The following is a 19,634-nucleotide window of genomic DNA, read 5'->3' on the forward strand; positions in this document are numbered from 1 at the left end:
TCAGTGGTTTCAAATTTATGGCTCTGATAGCAGCCAGCGTTTTCATGACACGTCACTGAGTGAACAACCAGATATCAGACTGATGACCGTTGGACTTTACTGTCAAACTCATTCAGTCACTGTGAGATCCGGCTCATCCAGTCATTGTGAGATCTCTTGAGTTTAGAGCTGCAATGATTAATCAGTTGTCAACTATTAAATCAATCGCCAACTATTTTGATAATCAATTAATCGGTTTGAGTAATTTTTTAAGAACAATAAGTCAAAATTCTCTGATTCCGGCTTCTTAAATGTGAATATTTTCTGGTTTCTTTACTCCTCTATGACAGTAAACTGAATATCTTTGGGTTGTGGACAAAACAAGACATTTGAGGACGTCATCTTGGGGTTTGGGAAACACTGATCCACATTTTTCACCATTTTCTGACATTTTATAGACCAAACAACTATGAAAATAATCGTTAGTTGCAGCCCTAGTTGAGTTCAGTCTCAGCAGGCAGAGCAGGAAAATCACCTTTTATCCCCTGGACACAGCGGCTGCTGCATCCTGAACTAAACCAGCCAATTAAAAGTCACAATGGCTCCACCTGTAATTGCCACTGGTGTACACCAAAACTGGCCCAGGTAGGCAGAGTCAGCTCTTGATATAAAAACGGGCCAGATGAGGTGTTGATATAAAAAAAAATCAAATAAAACACAAGCAGGCTGCAGGTTCCATGTGATGTAGCTTGTAATGATTTCTCTTCATGCCATTTACCACGTCACCGGCTTCATATGCAGAGTGATGAACAGTTTCATTTCATTCTGAGGCTGAGAACTATTCTGTATTTCACAAGAGGATTCAAAAAAAAAAGTATTTCCCAGTATGTGGTTGGTGGTTGTGTTGCTCTGATCTGGGTTCAGTTTCCCAAAAGCGTCTTAGTCAGGGTGAGGAAGTACTAGCAGCCACCAGGCAAACACTGGTAGTTTTTGGCTGTGGCTAGTAGGTGTGTTTTCTGTGTTTTTTTGTTTGGTTGCATAGTGAAAGTGTCTGATGAATGTTGGACATTGTCAGCCTCATACCTGCAGCTCTAAAACTCCTTGTTCACAAATCCATTTTGGACCAAACTCTCTTAGGAAATTCATTGCAGCCTCTGAGATTTGGAAATTGCAGAAGTTCATATTGCGATTTAGATTTTTTTTTCCTCCATGAATTTGCTTCTACTCACCCTCATGCCAGTTGAAACGCTGGTGAAGTTTGTGTGACGATATAACACACAGCAAGTTTGCTAGCGCCGCTCTGTAGCAGCTTTCTCCAAAACAGAGTGACTGGAGAGCACAGAGTTCACAAAGGGGGAAAAAACGACCCACAGTCCGATCGTTTGGCTTCAGAACACTTGGATTCTGCTGCTTTTTATGCTTTTTATGCCGTCGTTTTATGGTCATTTTTGTCCTTTTTGGAACTCTAAAGAAACAGTCTCCATTCACTCCAGCTGCTTTTGAGAAGGCTGCTGCAGAGCGGCACCATCTAACTCACTGTGTGTTATATTGACATTCAAACAGTTTCAAGTTACATGCGGGGGGGGTAGATAATGCTAGAATTTTCATTTTTTTCATGGTGATAGATTTGGTTCCAGTTTAAGATAGATGGGATGCGCCTGGCTGTATCTTCAACGGTTGTGAAGATATTCACATTTTCATTTTCATAGACCAACACATTGGTCTGTGTGTGTGTGTGTGTGTGTGTGTGTGTGAGAGAGATTTTATATACTGTTGCACAGGCTGGACTCTCTCCATGTCCTCCATCCAGTCCTGCCATGGAGGGCAGAAGCTTAATAACAGAACAAGATTATTTTTACTATTGGCCTATTTTGGTTTTACCCTTTTTATCTTGGGGTATCTTATTGTTTTTTCTTGGGGAATATTTGGAATTTTTTGACATGAAAATGAAAAACTTTGTTAAGATATTGAATATCGGCATGAAATATCAGCTATAGGCAGCTTCTAGGGACGGGGTGATATATCGAAATTCAATAAATCGCGCTACAAAAATGTGAAAAAAAATGAGATGAATATCGGAAAAATGAATGGTGATATAAGCTCCGTTTTATTCTGCTGTAGTAATCACAAATGAGACGCTTGACGGTCACAGTTTCACAAGCTCTCCATCCAAATTATATTATTGTCATTCTAGCAGCCAGTGCCATCCCTAGAAAGATTTGTGTCTCAGAAATAAACATAATTCTGCACAGTCAGACTTTGTTGTCACTGAACTTTTATCGTATCCTGGTTGTATTGAGTAGTGAACCCCATATGACGTATTGAAGCGTATCATGAGATAAGCAGACCGTCCCATCCCTAGCAGCTTCAATACAAAAAATGTCTGTATCGGTTCAGCCTTCAAAAACCCATATCGGTCAAACCCTAATGCAGAGTCCTATTCATTTCCAAACATCTACTTAGCTGGTTAAACAGTGAAAGTGAGTGGTGCATTTTTGAGTTGCCAGCAGAAATAGAAGTTAGTTTCATTTCCTTTTTGTGACCCCTGACCCAGGAGTTTGTATCCACACTGTTGTGTCCAGGATGACAAGACATTTAACTGTTGCATGGAGTAAAACCTGGAGTGTACTGAACTACAGTTAACTGACACATTCTACTTACATTTGGTCATCTACGCACACAACAGGGAAGGTTTACCCGGTTTTAGGTCCTTGAAGTGACCATCTGAAGAGGCTGTCTGCTGCGTGGCACGGGGGATTTTTCGAGCCTGCATGCGTTAGGGGTTGCTATGGCGATTAATTGGCTCGTTAACGGGTGCACTGCCAGAGCCTTTTCTACATGGAGGAAGAAGAATACATTTGATACAGTGATGTTGAACTTTGGTAGTGTCGCTTAGGTTGTGTAGCTTCATGGCCATGATATAATCCCAAAATTGGCGAGAGACTTGTTGTCTATATATTGTCAGAATCTGCTTTGTCAAAGTCCTGTCCCCCACCTTTTTTCGTCTGTTGGCAATTATTGGTACTATTGGTACTTCATTCCATCTGCATAAGTTTCCTCCAACCGGATTTCTGTGTTACACACGGTTTAATAAACATAAAGAAAGAGATTCACTTAAACACAATTCAGCAGCTTGACTAGTTTTTTTTTATATATTGTCAGAATCTGCTTTGTTGGCGTTCCTTTATGTGCTAGAAGTGATTTTCAGACTGTTCCTCCAGACAATGGCAGTGAATGGAGAGAGAAAAAAAACACAATTCTCCAATCTCCTCTACCGGAGCAACAGATCACAGAATCACTGATTTGGGGGTTTTATCATGGAGGAAGAGACACAACCCACGATACTAGTTACACAGAGCTTTAAGACAAGTATATGTCTTGTGGACTGGCCTCTGGTTGCCTGTTCTGCTTTGGGTGGAGGCGGATGTCCAGCTGTCATTAAACCACAGCAGGAGTCACTAAGTCACTTTGTGATGTGCATGTGATTCATGCTTATACCACTTCCTTTCGCTTAATAAACAGTTAACCCTCTCTCTTTTCTAAGCCTGCCTCTTTACTGTGACATTTAATGACACCGATTACATTTTATATACGTTTAATTTCATTGCTTAGTCAGTAGAAGATGGATTCTTCCACCAGATTTTTTCATTTTAACAATTTCTTTATCACATCCTCTGACTTATTTGACCTGTTTTCTTTTCTTTTTAGTCTGAGTGACTCTCTCCATAAGGAAAGTGATTTTCCCCCCCCCCCCACTTCTTTTTCTTCTGTCCTCACCATTCATTCTGGTTTCCCCCCCATGATTTTGTTTTTCATATCACTAATCCCGTGGTAGAGTCCAGCCTGAGGACACTGTCTTAGGTCTAACAGACTGATGGTGGTCATTGTGATGGAGTCATCATAATTCATACTGAGACTTTGAATCTCATACAGCACTCTCTCGCCCAAAGCACTTCATTTTTTATCCCGTTTAAGTTTGATTTTATTCTGATTTATTAAATACTATATATTGGACAGTTACAGATTGGTTTGGGAAGAGAGAATATGACATGCAACATTTACAACTGAGCAAGACACTGAATCCCTACTGTATCTGACGCTGACCTCCGACCTCGTTTTCACATTAAGAAACACATCCTTATCACAAGAGAAAAGAGAATTTCCCTACAGTACAGTATGTATGTATGTATGTATGTAAGTGTCACAGAGTTTTTATTATTATTATTTTTATTAATCACTCTTCTCCATCTTGCCTGCACCAGTGGGTCCTCTGCGGGTGGAGTTCAGCTCTCCGGTCAGCCTGGAGCAGACCAGGAAGGAAAATCCGAACGTGGAGGTGGGCGGCCGCTTCCGGCCCACAGACTGCGAGGCGCTGCAGAAAGTCGCCCTCATCATCCCCTTCCGCAACCGAGACGAACACCTGAAGTACTGGCTGTACTACCTGCACCCCATCCTGCAGCGGCAGCAGCTCGACTACGGAGTCTACGTCATCAACCAGGTGCCGCAGCATAATATAATGAGATTATTAAGATATTAATAATATCATAATATGTGATCAGAATAGTTGATGTTAGATGAGTCAGATGTTAGTGTTTGCAGTAGGTTTGGGAAATATATTACTAAGAAATGAATGTCTAAATATTATGATTTTGCGCTTTCAGCCTTATATCAAGTATTATTAATGGTAATAATGACATCAGTAATGGCTATAATAATAGCTCAATTGTTTTACTGTTTGGTTTGAGCACTTAATATATATAATATATAATAATAATAATGATATAATAATGGCAATTGTAGCAGTAGTGCTGGTAGTAGTATCAGTAGTATCAGATGTGTTAATATTAGTGGTGGTAATAATATAATAATAGCTATAATAATAGTAATATCTTGTGTTATATCTTGTCTTGTGCTGTGGCACCCGAATTTCCCTCCAAGAGGATCAATAAAGTACTGTCTTATAATATTTGCGCATTTCATGCAAATGCAGCAAATTTGTTCTTCATAGCATAGCTGCACAAATTAATGAATTCAGCTAAAACCAAATGGATTTTAGGTAAGCACCAAGGCAGTAGTACGTCACTGGCAGCCAACACCTTGGTTAAAGTGAGATTTTCTGTTCAAATATGTTCAGTGGGAGTGGGCTTTCTGTAGTGTAATACCTGTCAGGTGCTTATTGTCCTTGCTGGTGTGTCAAAGGACGAGCTGTTCCAGGAGACGAGCCGGTGACGCTCACTGCTTATCAGTCAGCGAGGCGGTCAGAGAGATACAGCAGTACGTTAAATAAACTTGAGCTCATTATTTCATGTCATACTGGGAAACCATTGTAGACATACTGTAGATTGGCACTGAAAGCTTTTTTTTTTTATACCTTTCTAATCAAGGGTGTCCTGCCTGTGAGTAAGAGCTGGTATGTTTGCTTGTGGCGTCACTCTGTATGGACAGCACATCTGTTTGGCTAAGTTCTGTCATCAGTGTGTCCTGCTGTAGAAGTGTGTTTAACACCAGATTTGGGCTGGGAGGAGCTGCACAGGCCGGAGTCAGGATATCAGCTGCTGGAGAGGAAAAGGATATGCTGTTAACAAAAGACCAGCTATAACATATATATAGATACTACTACTATCACTACTGCTAATACCACCACAATTACTACAGCTACTACTACTACTAATACCACTATTACTGCTACTACTACTTTTACTACTACTATCACTACTACTACTATACTTTTAACACTTATACTATCACTGCTGTCAATCTCACCACTACTGCTTCTCCTACTTCCACTATTACTATTACTACTACTTCTACTACTACTACTACTATCACTACTGCTAATACATCACCACTACTACTATTACTACTTCTGCTACCACTAATATGTATAGTACTAATACTGCTGCTACTACTACTACTACTACTACTACTACTACTGCTACTACTACTGTGCACTTTGCATCTGTGTGTTTCTTCGAAGTGAACTTGATGAAGTGGTTTCTGACTGAGGTTTTGTCTGAGACTGTGGTATCACTTACATCAGCTTACTTAGTTCTTTGGAAATTCTCAGAGGCAAAATCAGGTCCTGCAACACATCAGGAACCTGTTTTCAGGAATCTGTATTTAGATTATCAGAGACTAACAGTAGTAATAATAACAAGAATAAAATCTCTGAATAAAATAAATAAAAACATAAGTAACACAAACTTGAAAGTGAGCAAACACATACATAAAAGCAAGTCTTTAGAAGTGTGTTACAAAAAGTGTTACAAAACATCAGAGTGAATTAGCAGGTAAGTTCCTCAGGCAGGTCTTTGTACAGTCTAAATCACAGTCTAAAGTCAAGTCTTGAGTGTAGACTGAGGGTAATGAGAGGGACCAGAGCATGTCAGGCTGAACTGTCTGTAATGTAGCTGGGAGCCAGACCAAGCCATGCTTTAAATTTGATCCATACAATCTTAAAACCACTTCCAATGGGAGTGCTTGTCTAAGCAGAGATTGGTCTAATGTCCAATGTAAACAGGTCTTGGGCAACAAGAACTGAGTCACACTGACAATGGCTAAGTTTACTCTCACACTATAATACTTAGCGATTATGAGAAAACTGCAGTTAAAACATGCCTCATTCAAACACATACATCTAATTATTTTGCCTCATATTCAGACTATTAATGCTGTGATGTAGTTGTATTATTGGGACAATAATGTTTACAGCTGCAGTGTTTGCCTTGAGTCTCTCCATGGATAAAGTGTGGGAAAATTCCAGTATGACTGTAATTTACGACAGGAGGGAAATGACTGATGCTGCCTGCAGCCTACAGGGGAGGAGGCGGATGTTGGCCTGTTAAATCCATAATCAAGTGTGAATATTAAAAGACCACTATTCTGCTGTAACATGTAGACGGCTTAATCAGATTATTCTCATAATTAATGTCAGGGCAATGATTAGACTATTGCCTTTACATGTTTATGTAAACAGTAGATTGGTGGCTGGGAGTTATCTCTGGGCGGTTTGTTGAGTCAGGTTGTCGAATGCTGGCGACACACTCTTGACATACAAAAGGAACATAACCAGGAAATTCCTCAAATGCATCCTCCTTCCTTCTTTCTTTGACTCTTTGTTCCTCTTGTTTGTTTTTTTGTTCAAATATTGATTTTCTTTTGAATGTACTCTATGTACTTTATGTGTATTCATATTATTGATGTGCCTTTAAGTGCCTTTTGACTTGCGTTCAGAAAATAAGGTTTTAAAAAAACGATACAAAACATAGGCGGTTGGTTGAATGTTGAAAGTTGTAGCTGTGACATTGCTCAGGAAATGAAAGATCCATGTTTCAGCTCGGCAGCTCCAGTGCAGCAGCTGGGGAAAAAGGGCCTTGCTCGCTTCCCCTACTCAGTTTTTCTTCAACCATTTGAGAATTTGAATCAGCATCCTTCTGGTCACAAGCAATCTTCTACAACTTAAAACAATATGACCGCCATGAAAACCAGAATATAAACTAATCACCAAGATCAGATGCAGCTGGACGAGTTTGTAGCGTTCAGGTTTTTACTTCCAATTAATTTGAATGAGCCACGAAAATAACCTGAAAACTTACATTAAACACGTTTGTGAACAAATTCAACAACACATCCCGCTACTGTGATTTTCAACTGATGTTTGGTCATATTTTTTAGAGCATAATTTCGCCAAATAGCATTTTTATTGATAGATGAGAATATAGCGGAAGGATACATGCCTCCACTATGCTCTAGCAAGGTTCTGTAGGTTCAGTTTAGTAGGAGTCAAAATTATTTGGATAGTATCTGACTGAAGGGAAAATAGATTGTATAATTTGCGTATTGACCCTTTGGCCTCATTTACATCCAGCTCTAAACCCAGAGGAGAAAACCACTGTAGATAAGTTGTTGATAAGACTCCCAGCAACATCTAACTACATGTGTAAGATTGAAATCCTAATTGTTACTGGGTGTATTTACACCTCTATTAAATATGGCATTGTGCCATTTTACACCTTCTAGAAGTGTCTGCTCTCTATATTGGGATCTCAATGCTCAATAAATAGAGCCATGCTGGTCTCTACATTAATGTATTTTTGAGGCACTGGTACTCCAGACTTCAAAAGGTTCGGAGCACTTAGCAGAATTTAAGGAACACCAGTTTCTTTCCATGAAGCTGTGACAAGTGGAATTTGTCGTCATCCCTCACGTTTGACATTTCTGGTGTTTATAGTCTCACATCAGAAGAGCTGACACAAGGCAATTAAATAGGCCATACCAACCACTTTTTTGAGTCTACTTTGCCCTTATTTCACTGCAGTTTTCATTAATTTACCTGTTGTTTTCTTCCTTAAAACCTGTAAATAAGGAATAATACAACTGTGGATGCACACACACTTGGGAAAGGGCTAAAACCACCTTTAAGATCCTAAGATGTTGCATAAACTTTTAAATATTCAAAACAGACCATGTAGCATATGAGGGTTACCATAACCAGCCTATCAAGAAATAACTGAGAAAAGCTCCATTATTTGCAAATTAACTATCATTTTTATTTGCATTCTGAAATGATTGTTTGAAATGAATTGGCAGCAGATCTATTAGGAAGCCAGTTGTTGTTTTAGCCTCTGAAGTGATTCTCAGCAGCTGTCAGAGAGACGATCCATGCAGCCAGATAGGCCGAGGATAGAAACCACAGGCAAACACAGACGATCCATGTAGACAGTCAGATAGGCCGAGGATAGAAACCACAGGCAAACACAGACAAGTAACCACTTGTTTTTACTCTATGTAAAACAGCTGCTGACATGCTGCTTGAGCGTCTGCGTTGTTCCCATTGTGAGCCGATGAGCCGATGTCAGAGGAAGCCGCCGCTGCTGGAACTTGGCTTTGGGTCGACTGTTTGGTTCTGAGTTTAACGTAGCATAACATGATAACTGCCATTTACTGGAGGCTTTTATCTAGAGCACTTCACAGTACTGAGTACATTCATTTTCACCTGCATTCACACTGTGAGCAGCTGGGTTGACATTTAGTAAGATAAGATAAGATAAGATAATACTTTATTGTCCGTTCTCACAGAAATTTGTCTTTCCTGACATGCTCCAACAATCATCAAGAGTACATGATACAACATTGGAAAAACATCATCAAACAGACAACCAAAAAAAGAAACACCTCACCAAAAGGACATGACGTGTCAACACGACATGACACAGCATTGAGCAAACACCCCATCAGAATGACACAACACAATAGAGAAAAAAAAAAAAAACTTTGGGCCATGACGATGAGACAAATACACAGCAAAGACTGTTGTGACACAAAAGTGCTAACAAAATGTTTTCTGCATGCATCAACATGGGAAAATATGTGTGTGACTCTTTTCAAGACCGAGTCCCCCTTCCTAAAAATGGTTGTTAGCCTAGATGTGTGTTTGTTTGCAACCTATACTCACTCTCTTCTTCTCTCTCCTTTGTGTCCTTCCTTGCCATTCCTCTCTTTTCCTCCCTGGTTATTTTTGATTTCCTCCTCACCCTGCTTCCCTTGCTCATACCGCCAACCCCCTTTGCATGTCAGGCATTTCTGCCCAATGGCTGTGGTCGCTGGAGGAGTTGAGACCCGCCCCTTGCTTGCTCTTGGCCAATAGCGGGACCCGTTGGCTGAGGGGGTCCTACTGGTAATATGGGCTTCTTTCTCTTCTCTTTCTGTCTGTTTCTACTTCTTTCATCGGGCTTGGAAGCAAGTTTTTCACCACCATAATTTAGACCAGAGTCTAGCTGTCTCACCAAATCATATTTTCAATGTATTCTTTGTTTTCTAAAGAGGCTTTTTCTTCAAATCTAGCAAATTTTTGCGAGAGAGCAAAACTTGGTGCACAGTTTAAAAACTCTTGCAGGGTAAGCCCGGCCATATTAACCCTGGTTGATTGCTTTTCTAATCTAATTAAAAGGTGCTTCTGTATTCTACTAATCTCGTGCACTCTTCATGGTACATGCAGGAATTTTTTTTATAATGTGGGAATAGTTGAGATGACACATTCTGCGTACAGGCAAAGAGGCAGCAGTCATTGTTAAGATACACTACTCCCAATAGTCCACTACATATGGGTTTTATTTTTGTTTTTTCGGTTCTGATGCTCAATTTCCCACCAAAAAATCAATTTCTATAGACAGTAGCCTGCTAAAGTAAGCAGGTGAAATAATGAAATAACTGCCAGTAATATCTGGCAATGATAAGACCATATAGCCTATATATTTGCATATGGCTTTAATGTCAACCGCCTCTTCTTGGTCTTGCAAATAACCACAATTTCATATTCAAACCAGCTTGAGGCCATACAGGCAGTAAACAATATTTTACACCAGACAGCTGATCACAGGTGTGTATAGCCTAGCAACCTCTACTGCATTTTCTACGCTCTGTGTACCAAGTAACCAACTACCAGGCATGGAAACCTGGGGAGCTATTATTAGCAAACATTAATTGAACTTTGCCTCTTTGTTCCTCTGGCCCTCACTCCTGCTTCCTGTGTCACATTGACCTTTTTTCAGTACTTTATTCTCTCTGTAATAACAAAAATTATAATTTCAGTTGTAAAAAATAAGTCCAAACTTCTCAATTTCATCATTGGCTTTCAGGCGATCAAATACGGTACACTCTTCAGCTTTTAGAAATATTTTGTGTTTGACCAGGCGTTTCCTCAGGTTAGACGTGTTGCCATGGCCAGCTTTGCATTTCGCATCACATATATTGCAGCGAGCGTTGTCTGCGTCAAGTTTTGAAAAGTGTAACCACACTTCGGACTGCTTTCGGCTCGCCGTTGCCCTGACTGTGTTGAACAAGCTGGGTGACGTAATCTCGCTCTCATAGTCTCGCGCTCTCTCTTTCTCTCTACTCTCTCACCCAGATGCGCTCTCAGGTACCGAAATTTGGCACCGATTGATTTTACGTGAATTGGTACTCGGTAGTACCGACGTAATTCAGCCGGTACCCTTAAAAGTACAGAGTTTGGTACCCAACCCTACGTCGAACGGAAAATATTTTTCTCTCATCATTCTTTTTTTAATAGCAGTGTGTTACGTCATCTATGTGGTGACATCATGTGAAGTCAAAACTTTCCACGTAGTCGTCGTCGTATACGTTTACCGCATCATGTGTTGTTTTGGGCGTGGTTCTGGATCATATCTCTTTATTGTTAATATTATACAGTTGGGGTCCTATAGCACCATCAGACAAAGGGGCTTTTCAGTTCTAGCAGCAGATAAACCCAGTGAAAGGTGAGACGCAGGTGAACCCATTATGTCTACCTGAAAGAAAGAAAGACCCTTCGCCCAGATTGACACAGAACACAACCCGCTGCCTTTTTTCCCTTTGCTGTGCTCCGGTGACACTTAAGGACATGCACTCAGGTTGATGCCCCCTGTGTTCATTCAGACCGGGCTGGGGAGGGAAAGGGATAGGGAGGAGGAGACAGACCCAGCATTGAAGGATGAGCTCTGATTGTTCTGTCTGACAGGCCCAAGAACAGTATTAAGTACCAAACTAAGTAATTTGCCCCTCCTGTGAAAGTCCTAGAGGGCCTATCAGTTTGTTTTTCTCATCAGCTGGGAAAAAATGTGAACTCTGCTATAAACGTTATCCTGTTTCCTTGTGTTAGTCGTGTGAATGCGTTCCATGTGTGCCTGCCTCTTCTTTCAGGTTCCTGAATTGAAATTTAATTGAATATTTGCCTCTAAATGTCATTGTGTGCTTTAAAGGAAAATTCCACCCTCAACCTGCCACGTCTACTTCAGTTAGTGATTTCCTACGTTTCCCAGAATGCCTTTTGACAACCCCCAGAGAAGGAGCTCGAACTTGTTGCTTTCAATAAAAGTTGGGTGTATTGGCATATAAATATAGCTCGTTAAATTTAACTGGTTTGTGAACATCAGGATGTGGCAATGATTGTGTATGTGTCCCTTCCTCAAAACTCAACCTAGCTGGTAGCTGCATTGCATTCTGGTGTTTCTCCTGCTCCTGTGGGTGGAGAAATTGGTCTCTCTCCTCTTCTCCGATGGATCTCTCCCTGTATGATTGTTGAATGTCTCTTGGTACAAAATGGCGGCTCTAGAAAGAAGCCCTCGCTCTTTGATTCTGAGGGACTGACACCAAAACCTGACGTTTACCGCTGATGTTTTACATCCTGAAACATTTTCTCATATCAAACTCCACTGTAGCTGCTGGAAATATCTGGAGGTGACGTCACCTCGTCTACGATTGGCCGGTTATCCACCAAGAAAAACACAGTAAACAAAAAAATGCAGCCAGGAATGCAAAGTACGTCGTCAAGAGCTGTTTTTAACAGTGTTAGTGTTGTAGAGTGGATTTTCCCTTTGAGGCGCCCGTCCCTGCTCAAACTCAGCCCAACCAGTGACAGTAAAACAAAACTTATGTAACAGCCAGCCAAAACCCTGAAGGCACTGAAGTAGGGATGCTAATTTTTCCTGACAGATAGCCGACCCTCGTTAACTGATCATTAACCGTTAACCGACAAGATTAAAATGTACTATTTAGAATGGACGAATGTCTGTGACCCATTAAAAAAAATATCAATACAACAAATGTTTTTTTTTTCCTAAGAAAGGGTTTATTTTTACATGTGCAATAGCAGCATAAACAACAAAAGAACATGAGGATTCACACATCTACCCGGCAGCACTGTGAACTGAATAAAATAGACAGCCTACACAGAAAATATATAACTTAAATAAATGTTTAAGTAAATAGCAAATGGTAGGCAGACTTTCTAATGAACAAAAACAGATTAACAAAACGAAAACACATTGAATCCTCCAGCGCCGAGCCTGCTGTATAGAACCTACTTAGTAGGCATAATAGCCAGAGATAATAGCCTAGAGCTCCCGTGCAGGAAAATATTTTATAGCCTAATTTATTAAAATAAATAGCAAATAGTAGACTTTGTAATAGGCTCATTAGTGATCAAAAACAGGCCAACAGGTTAACAAAACGGAAACTTGTAGTCGCAGTTTTCAGACCTCAGATAAGCCTAAAATAAAATAAACAGGCCAGGTCTACCTCAGTCCTCAGCATAGCGGACAGCTTGTCTACTGGTTTTTATTCAGAAATAGCAACATGTCGACATGCTGTGGGGTTAGTCTGGTGCGCAGTCTGTTGACTGTGAGACCCGCGGCGGAGAATACCCGCTCAGATGGTACCGATGTCCCAGGAATGCAGAGATAGCGCCTCGAGTGGCCAGCCTCAGGAAGCGCGTCTGATTACCTTTCCACCAGTCAAGAGGATTAGTATCCAATGAGGGGGGATAGTCCCCATGAGTTCCTATTTAAGAAATAGATTGTATAGCCTATTTTTCTTTTACCATGCAACAAACTTTTTTTTTTAAATTAATTTTTTAACCTTTTTTTTATAATATTTTTTTAACTGATAATCTTAATCGGTCAAAATTCTTATTGTCGGTTAACAGTTAAACGGTTAATTATTAACATCCCTACACTGAAGACTGCTCGACAGGTTCCCATGAATATTATTGTGACATGTAGCCTTTATACTGCAGATGCTTTAAGGTTTTGTGCTCTGTCAATGTGCTAAGTGAGGGTTAAGTATAATGATAGCATGTACGATCCCAAATGCATGGCAGAGTTTTGAAGTGTAAAACGACCTGAGGCTAACTGAATTGACTGCTGCCTGCGGTGTTATAAAATCCTTTGTGGTCAAAATAATCTCTTCAGAACCCGTCGTCGACTGAAAACACAGTTTAGGAATAAACTGCTATAAGCTTAACTTCATCCTGACTTCATGAAGGTTTGATGAAACCTGTTATCTGAGGTGATGAAGGCTTTGCTTCATTCTGCCAGCATGAAGCATCCATAAAGCCAATCTGATCCCAGAGAAAATTACAGCGTACTGGATTTTAAAAGCTTTACCAGACTCTGTTACGTCAACATGTGAATATATGAGTCTTGTGAGGCTAGCATTATACCAGTGACTACGAAGAGGTGTATGGCCTTGTTGGAATTCTATGGAATTATGAAAATACATTGCTGATGTTACATGAAAACTTGTGACTCCAGTTATAGTGTTCTTGCTCATACTGAAGGTTTTCATGGGTCTTTATGGATACGTTCCAGGGTCTAATGAATTTAACCCCATTCAAAGGTGTAATCGGCAGTTGTATAACAGCTGTTGAAACACTTATTGCCCCCATACTGCTTCTGTTTACATAGGGATTTATGGGATTGTAGGTAAAGATAATTCTGAGCTTTTCAACTGAGGTCTCATGGTATGTGATAGCCAAACAGGAGTTTTACTTGGATTTTGATGCTGTGGAAGGTTTGTTTGCATTGGTAAAGTCTGTAAACCTCTAAGTAAAACAAACCTTACATTTTGAGTTGCGAAGGGTCTAAAAACAACAAAATACAATCTTGCTTTCTATCAACAACTCAACCTTTTGAGAAACATGTGAATATAGCTAAAATTTAGACAATCTGTTGAGTTCTGGATGGTATTTTTAAATCCACTTTCTCGGCCTCTTGCCTGGAGCAGGACGGGGACGAGATCTTCAACCGAGCCAAGCTTCTCAACGTGGGCTACACCGAAGCGCTGAAGGAGTACGACTACGACTGCTTCATCTTCAGCGACGTGGACCTCATCCCGATGGACGACCGCAACACCTACAAGTGTTTCAGTCAGCCTCGCCATCTCTCCGTCTCCATGGACAAGTTTGGCTTCAGGTAAGATGACAACTCTCTGTGTTCCCTTTAGGTCTTTCTCTGTCTTTTCTGGCTCCTGTGCAGTGGCTACATGGGCAGAAGTATGTGTGTTATCTTCTCAGCATACAATGCTGCACAAAGCTAAGTAAACCGTAAGCTCAGAATACATACCAGTGTTTCCTCCAAATAAGTTTTCTTTGTATAAGAAAGAGGAACGGGTGTTGGCAGCTCATCTTATTCATTTACCCAGTTATTTATTCATTTAGCTTTTATTTAATCAGATCGTCCCACTGAGATGAAGAATCTGTTCAAGGGAGACCTGAATCATGACAAAACACACAAGCTGCACACAAACACCATGCTACAATGCACATTTGTTCAATGTGCTGTTTGACTGATATAGAAAATTAGTTTCACTTTGTTTTCTATTGCCCTTTTTACTGGGAACTGCGCAATACTTTGTTTAGTAAGATAAAAACAGATATTGATTTTGTAAATAGGGATGATGCACAAAGATTGAGTTGGCTGTCCGCTTATGAAACATTTAGATTAGCTAGTTACCTGGAGAAAGCCTGGGAGAACTTTATCAAGATAAACTGTAAGTTTGTAGCAGGTTTCAAATGAACAATACACTGAAAAGAACTATCATTTCAAATATGTTATTTGAAAGAATATAGTAGTACTTTATAATGTGGTAATTTATTTTATTTATTTTTTTTGCTCTTATATGTATCAACGGAAGATGCATGTTTTGTAAAATGGTGGTGTCCTGTAATCCCATGTGGGATGGGCCAGATGTTTGGCATGACACAGAAATAAAAATAAACTAACTTACTAATCAATAATACGGTTAAAATCACATCAAGGTAAGTACAAATCCAAAATTGATTATCTGGGCGCTCAAAAGGCGGTAGTACAACTTTAAAAAAAGCAGTAGTACAATAGCATGCCAGCAGGATCAGGCTGACTTTCAGGTTCAGTAATGGTATCCCAACACTATAACCCACTAATACCCAGCGGGTGGGTGCAATTACACTGTACACACAGTATAATTCTGTTGATTAACATTAACATTAACATTAACATTAATTACCTGTTAATGCCCAGTCTGCCAGACCTGTTCCTTGACTTTGAAACTGTAAATGGTTACGTTTGCATTGTGTTACATATAGATCTACATTTTGATTTAGGTTGGGATCTGAAGGTACCATAGAGATTGTTTTCTCTCAGCATGTTGTGTTCTTCATGAATATCTCTCTCTCTATATACACTCATAATTTATCTATTCAACAAATTCATGAAATGGGACTTAGTTCCCTTGATGAATGCAGTCAAAGGGGACTCTGTTGTTAAAGGTTTTATTCTTCTCTCTGTTCCTGTCTTAGTTTTCACAGACTGGGTAGTTCTTTTCTGTGTTTGCCTTTTTCTTTTTTTTTTCTTCTTCTCATTTTATCTTTTTAGCCCAAGTGGAGTTTCGGTTTCCACCACCCTGCACTACGCTTGCTATTTAGAGAGCAGGATGCAGGCACGCAACAGGCAATGCACACAAAGTGCAGCAGCGTGTTGGATTACGCTCTCTGGGTGGGTTAGTTGGCTAATGCTGATGTGACAGCCACTGGCCACAGTCCTCGTCCACTGGAGACTGGGGTTTGAGACAGGATTACCGCAAGCTAGAAGCCTGCGGCAACAATCTTAGCGGCTTGGTTTACACAGAACAAAACCAGTTAACCCTGTGTGATCCTGATCTGATGGGTTAGCCACGATTATGCAAGAAAAGGTCAGGTTTTTGGTAGTGTAAAGTCAGAAAGAAATGTTTTTTGTTTTTGAATAATCCCCACCTCTGTGTTCGTGCCTTAGATCAGACAAACATCTCAACAGGGCAACAAATCCATGAAAAATGTGGGAATGGCGGCACTCCAAAACACAAGACTTAACCTCCATTATCCCATATTAATTAATGGACAACATTACACATGCCACATGACCGGGGCTGGTGGAAATTGCTTTTGGGTACAGCATTAATAAATGGAGTGGCTCTGTAGAAGGCAAACAACACATAATGGGCCCAGACTGAAGAAACAAGACATTTTAGTGCAAAACAGTAGAAGCTGCATGTGAGAGAAATTTCCATGTCTTTGTTTTAATTAGCAGTTTACTTGGGGCCAGTTGTATAAAGCTAGTTTAAGACTAGTCTAAGCCATAGACTGGTCTTAGATTCTCAGGTTGGACTAGGCTAATTAAGACTGTTACTTAAATATGACAACTGACTTATTTTGAGGTAGGAAAGTTAGCCACCCTCCCTCCTGGCTAATCTTGAGTTAAGAATTTTGTTGTTATGGCAACGGGTCGGCCTAAATGTCAGAGCAGGAAGTTTAAATACTGAAGCTATTTCATAAAGGATGTCAAATCTTTGGTTTTTGGAAAGAACCTGAAGAAGAGAGAGTCTTTAGAGACAGAAACAAACCATTAGAGATCTACAACAATCAAGAAGTAGTAGGAACAGGTAAATATAAATGTCTATAGCAAGTTTGACTTAAGGTCACATTTAAGTCTAAGACCAGGTCTATCGTTATGCATCTGGCCCTTGGTTTCACTCTGCATTCCACATTGAGCAATCCTGCATGTTATCTCTTCCATTCCTTTGTATGTATTCACACATATTTTGCTGCTGTGTAACTTTTTATGTACTTGCCAGAAAATCGTACTTGTATCCCTTTTTTTCGCTTCACTATTCAGCGAACTGCATTTGCCACTGCTGTGCACTTCTCTCCGTGCCACACGCTAATAAATATCCTTTACTGGAAGAACAAGCTTTCTCTATCAGTGCAAAATGAGCGGTAATGTTAGAGAATAATTAGTACAGACAGTGAACATAGAACACTGTGTAAGACGTGACATGGCGTGCACTAAGCTGAGCTACTGTGTACTTTCACATATAATGCGTCTACTGTCTGAGGCGTCGTCTTTAAGGCCCGCACTTCAGTAGAAACATGATGCTCTCAGGTTTACCAAACTCTTGAGCAGTCAGCAGCTTTGCTTGCTGGTCTGTTTGTCACGTATGAGACTACAGGATACTGTAGTATTCATTTCCTACCAATATGGCGCTTTACAATAAGATAATTTATTACAATCCCCTGTTATTTTCCTACCAAGATGTCCGTGTGGTGATGTAACAGAATACTATGAATACTGTAGTATCCTGTAGTACAGTGATTCTCAACCTTTTTCATATCAAGGACCCCTTATTTAGTCCACATTAGAGCCACAGACCCCCATTTGATGCGATTTTGTCCCTCAGACCCAAATCGGAGAATATTTTTATTGTTAGATATGATTTTGTCCGGAACGCCATGACTAGCTGTGTTGTAGGGAGAGAGATAACAGTAAAACTATGATCAAAATAGTCACTCTCCTACATTCTATAATTGTTCTTGTAAATGAAATAATGAAGTTTAACGATTCATTAATTTGCTGGGGACCCCCTGGGATGCCCTCAAGGACCACTGGTGGTCCCCGGACCCCACGTTGAGAACCACTGCTGTAGCACAGAGTCCGCCTGTATAGATAAGGCGTTAGCATCATGTATTTATAGTTAATGTCAGCTCAGTTGTTTGCGAACTGTTTGGTGTTAACGCAGACTGCAACGCAACAGCAAAAATCCAAGGTACACCAAGTTATTGCTGCCTTGAAAATATTACTCAAAGCCATGTCTGCTCATACAATCATACATTAATGGATTGTAATAAGGCAAATGTAATAGATTTTTTTTGTATATTTTTTTTAAACAGAGTAGCTCACTTTATAGTACAGCAGTGTGCCTTGCAGCACCGGGTCAGGACTGCTCTTTTAGGTGATGGTGTATCGACCTATAAGCCAGACGAGTTTCATAAGTTTATCACACTGCCAAACTCGTCTGCCCTCTCTCTCCCTGACTGGAGGCTAAGAAGAAGGCAGGTGTGTCCAGTTTTGGAGGCTGATCCAAGGGAACGTAAGCGAGACAAGATACAGCAGAAATGTAAACAATAATGACGCCGAAATGGCAGCATTGGTCACCATACGGGAAAGCACATCTTCTATTATTTCAGAATTCGAGACATAAATGCATTAAAAGACGAACAAATACCAGAGCTGAAGGCTTTTGTTGGAGAAGATGTTTTCACTGTTCTTCTTACCGGATTTGGTACATCTCATACAAATGGTAAATATTACTCCCACGTGCTAAGCTACGCAACATTGTTTACCAGCTAACCTTGTGATTTACAGCGCTTGCACACGGCACACGTGTCCACGCCATATGACTCGTTGTGGTTGGTTTGATTTTTTTAGCCTAATGCAAGGAAGCAGCGCCTGTCAGGAAAGGAACGCCAGACGAGTCTCGCAGTGTGATCAACTCAGGAGACTCGTCTGCCTTGCGAGGCCGTCAACCTTTTGTTGAAACAAGGACTTTGCTTTCTGTGTGTTCATTCAGCAGTGATGCTCCACCACAGCAAGCACACCACTTCCACCACTGCTAGAGAAAACCTGAAATCATAATGAGGTTATAATTACTTTTAACTTCCTTCTAAAACCGCAACTGGGACCATAACGGAGACAGAAGTGGAACCAAAACAAAACGGAAAGCTCCCAAAGCTCCAGCCCTGCGACATCAAGTCACAGAGGAAAAAAGATAAGGACACAAGCCACTAGGAGAGTTGGAGACGGAGGTGTGACATTCCAACAACAGGAGCTGGTCATATTATCTTAGATAAGCGCTTGGCCGGCCTCCAGCTGATTTGACTGAGTGCTGTGAATGCCTCAGGGCTTAAAGAGTTTCTCACATCAGCTTCAGCAGCACGGACGCCTGGGCGCTAAGCTGTTGATGGCAGACGCAGGTTTAGACACGATTAGTCTGGAGTTCAGAGGAGCAGGTGCATGATGGGACGGTTGTTG

General features: G+C 40.5%; 1 protein-coding gene across 2 annotated transcripts in view; it reads left to right on the top strand.

Annotated features, from left to right (window-relative positions):
* Window positions 1-19,634, top strand: part of b4galt1l (DP-Gal:betaGlcNAc beta 1,4- galactosyltransferase, polypeptide 1, like) — a 44,727-nt gene that overhangs the window by 4,920 nt on the left and 20,173 nt on the right. For both annotated transcript variants that reach the window (XM_071546130.1, XM_071546131.1), the window contains 2 exons: window positions 4,242-4,477; window positions 14,539-14,726. In XM_071546130.1, coding sequence (XP_071402231.1) covers window positions 4,242-4,477; window positions 14,539-14,726 — 424 coding nt within the window. The remainder of the gene's footprint in view (window positions 1-4,241; window positions 4,478-14,538; window positions 14,727-19,634) is intronic.

The sequence above is a fragment of the Centroberyx affinis genome, unplaced genomic scaffold (genome assembly GCF_046629955.1).
Source record: "Centroberyx affinis isolate AG114_WGS23_722 - 3 ecotype Tasmania unplaced genomic scaffold, CSIRO-AGI_Caff_v1 ptg005140l_1, whole genome shotgun sequence".
Lineage (NCBI taxonomy): Eukaryota > Metazoa > Chordata > Actinopteri > Beryciformes > Berycidae > Centroberyx > Centroberyx affinis.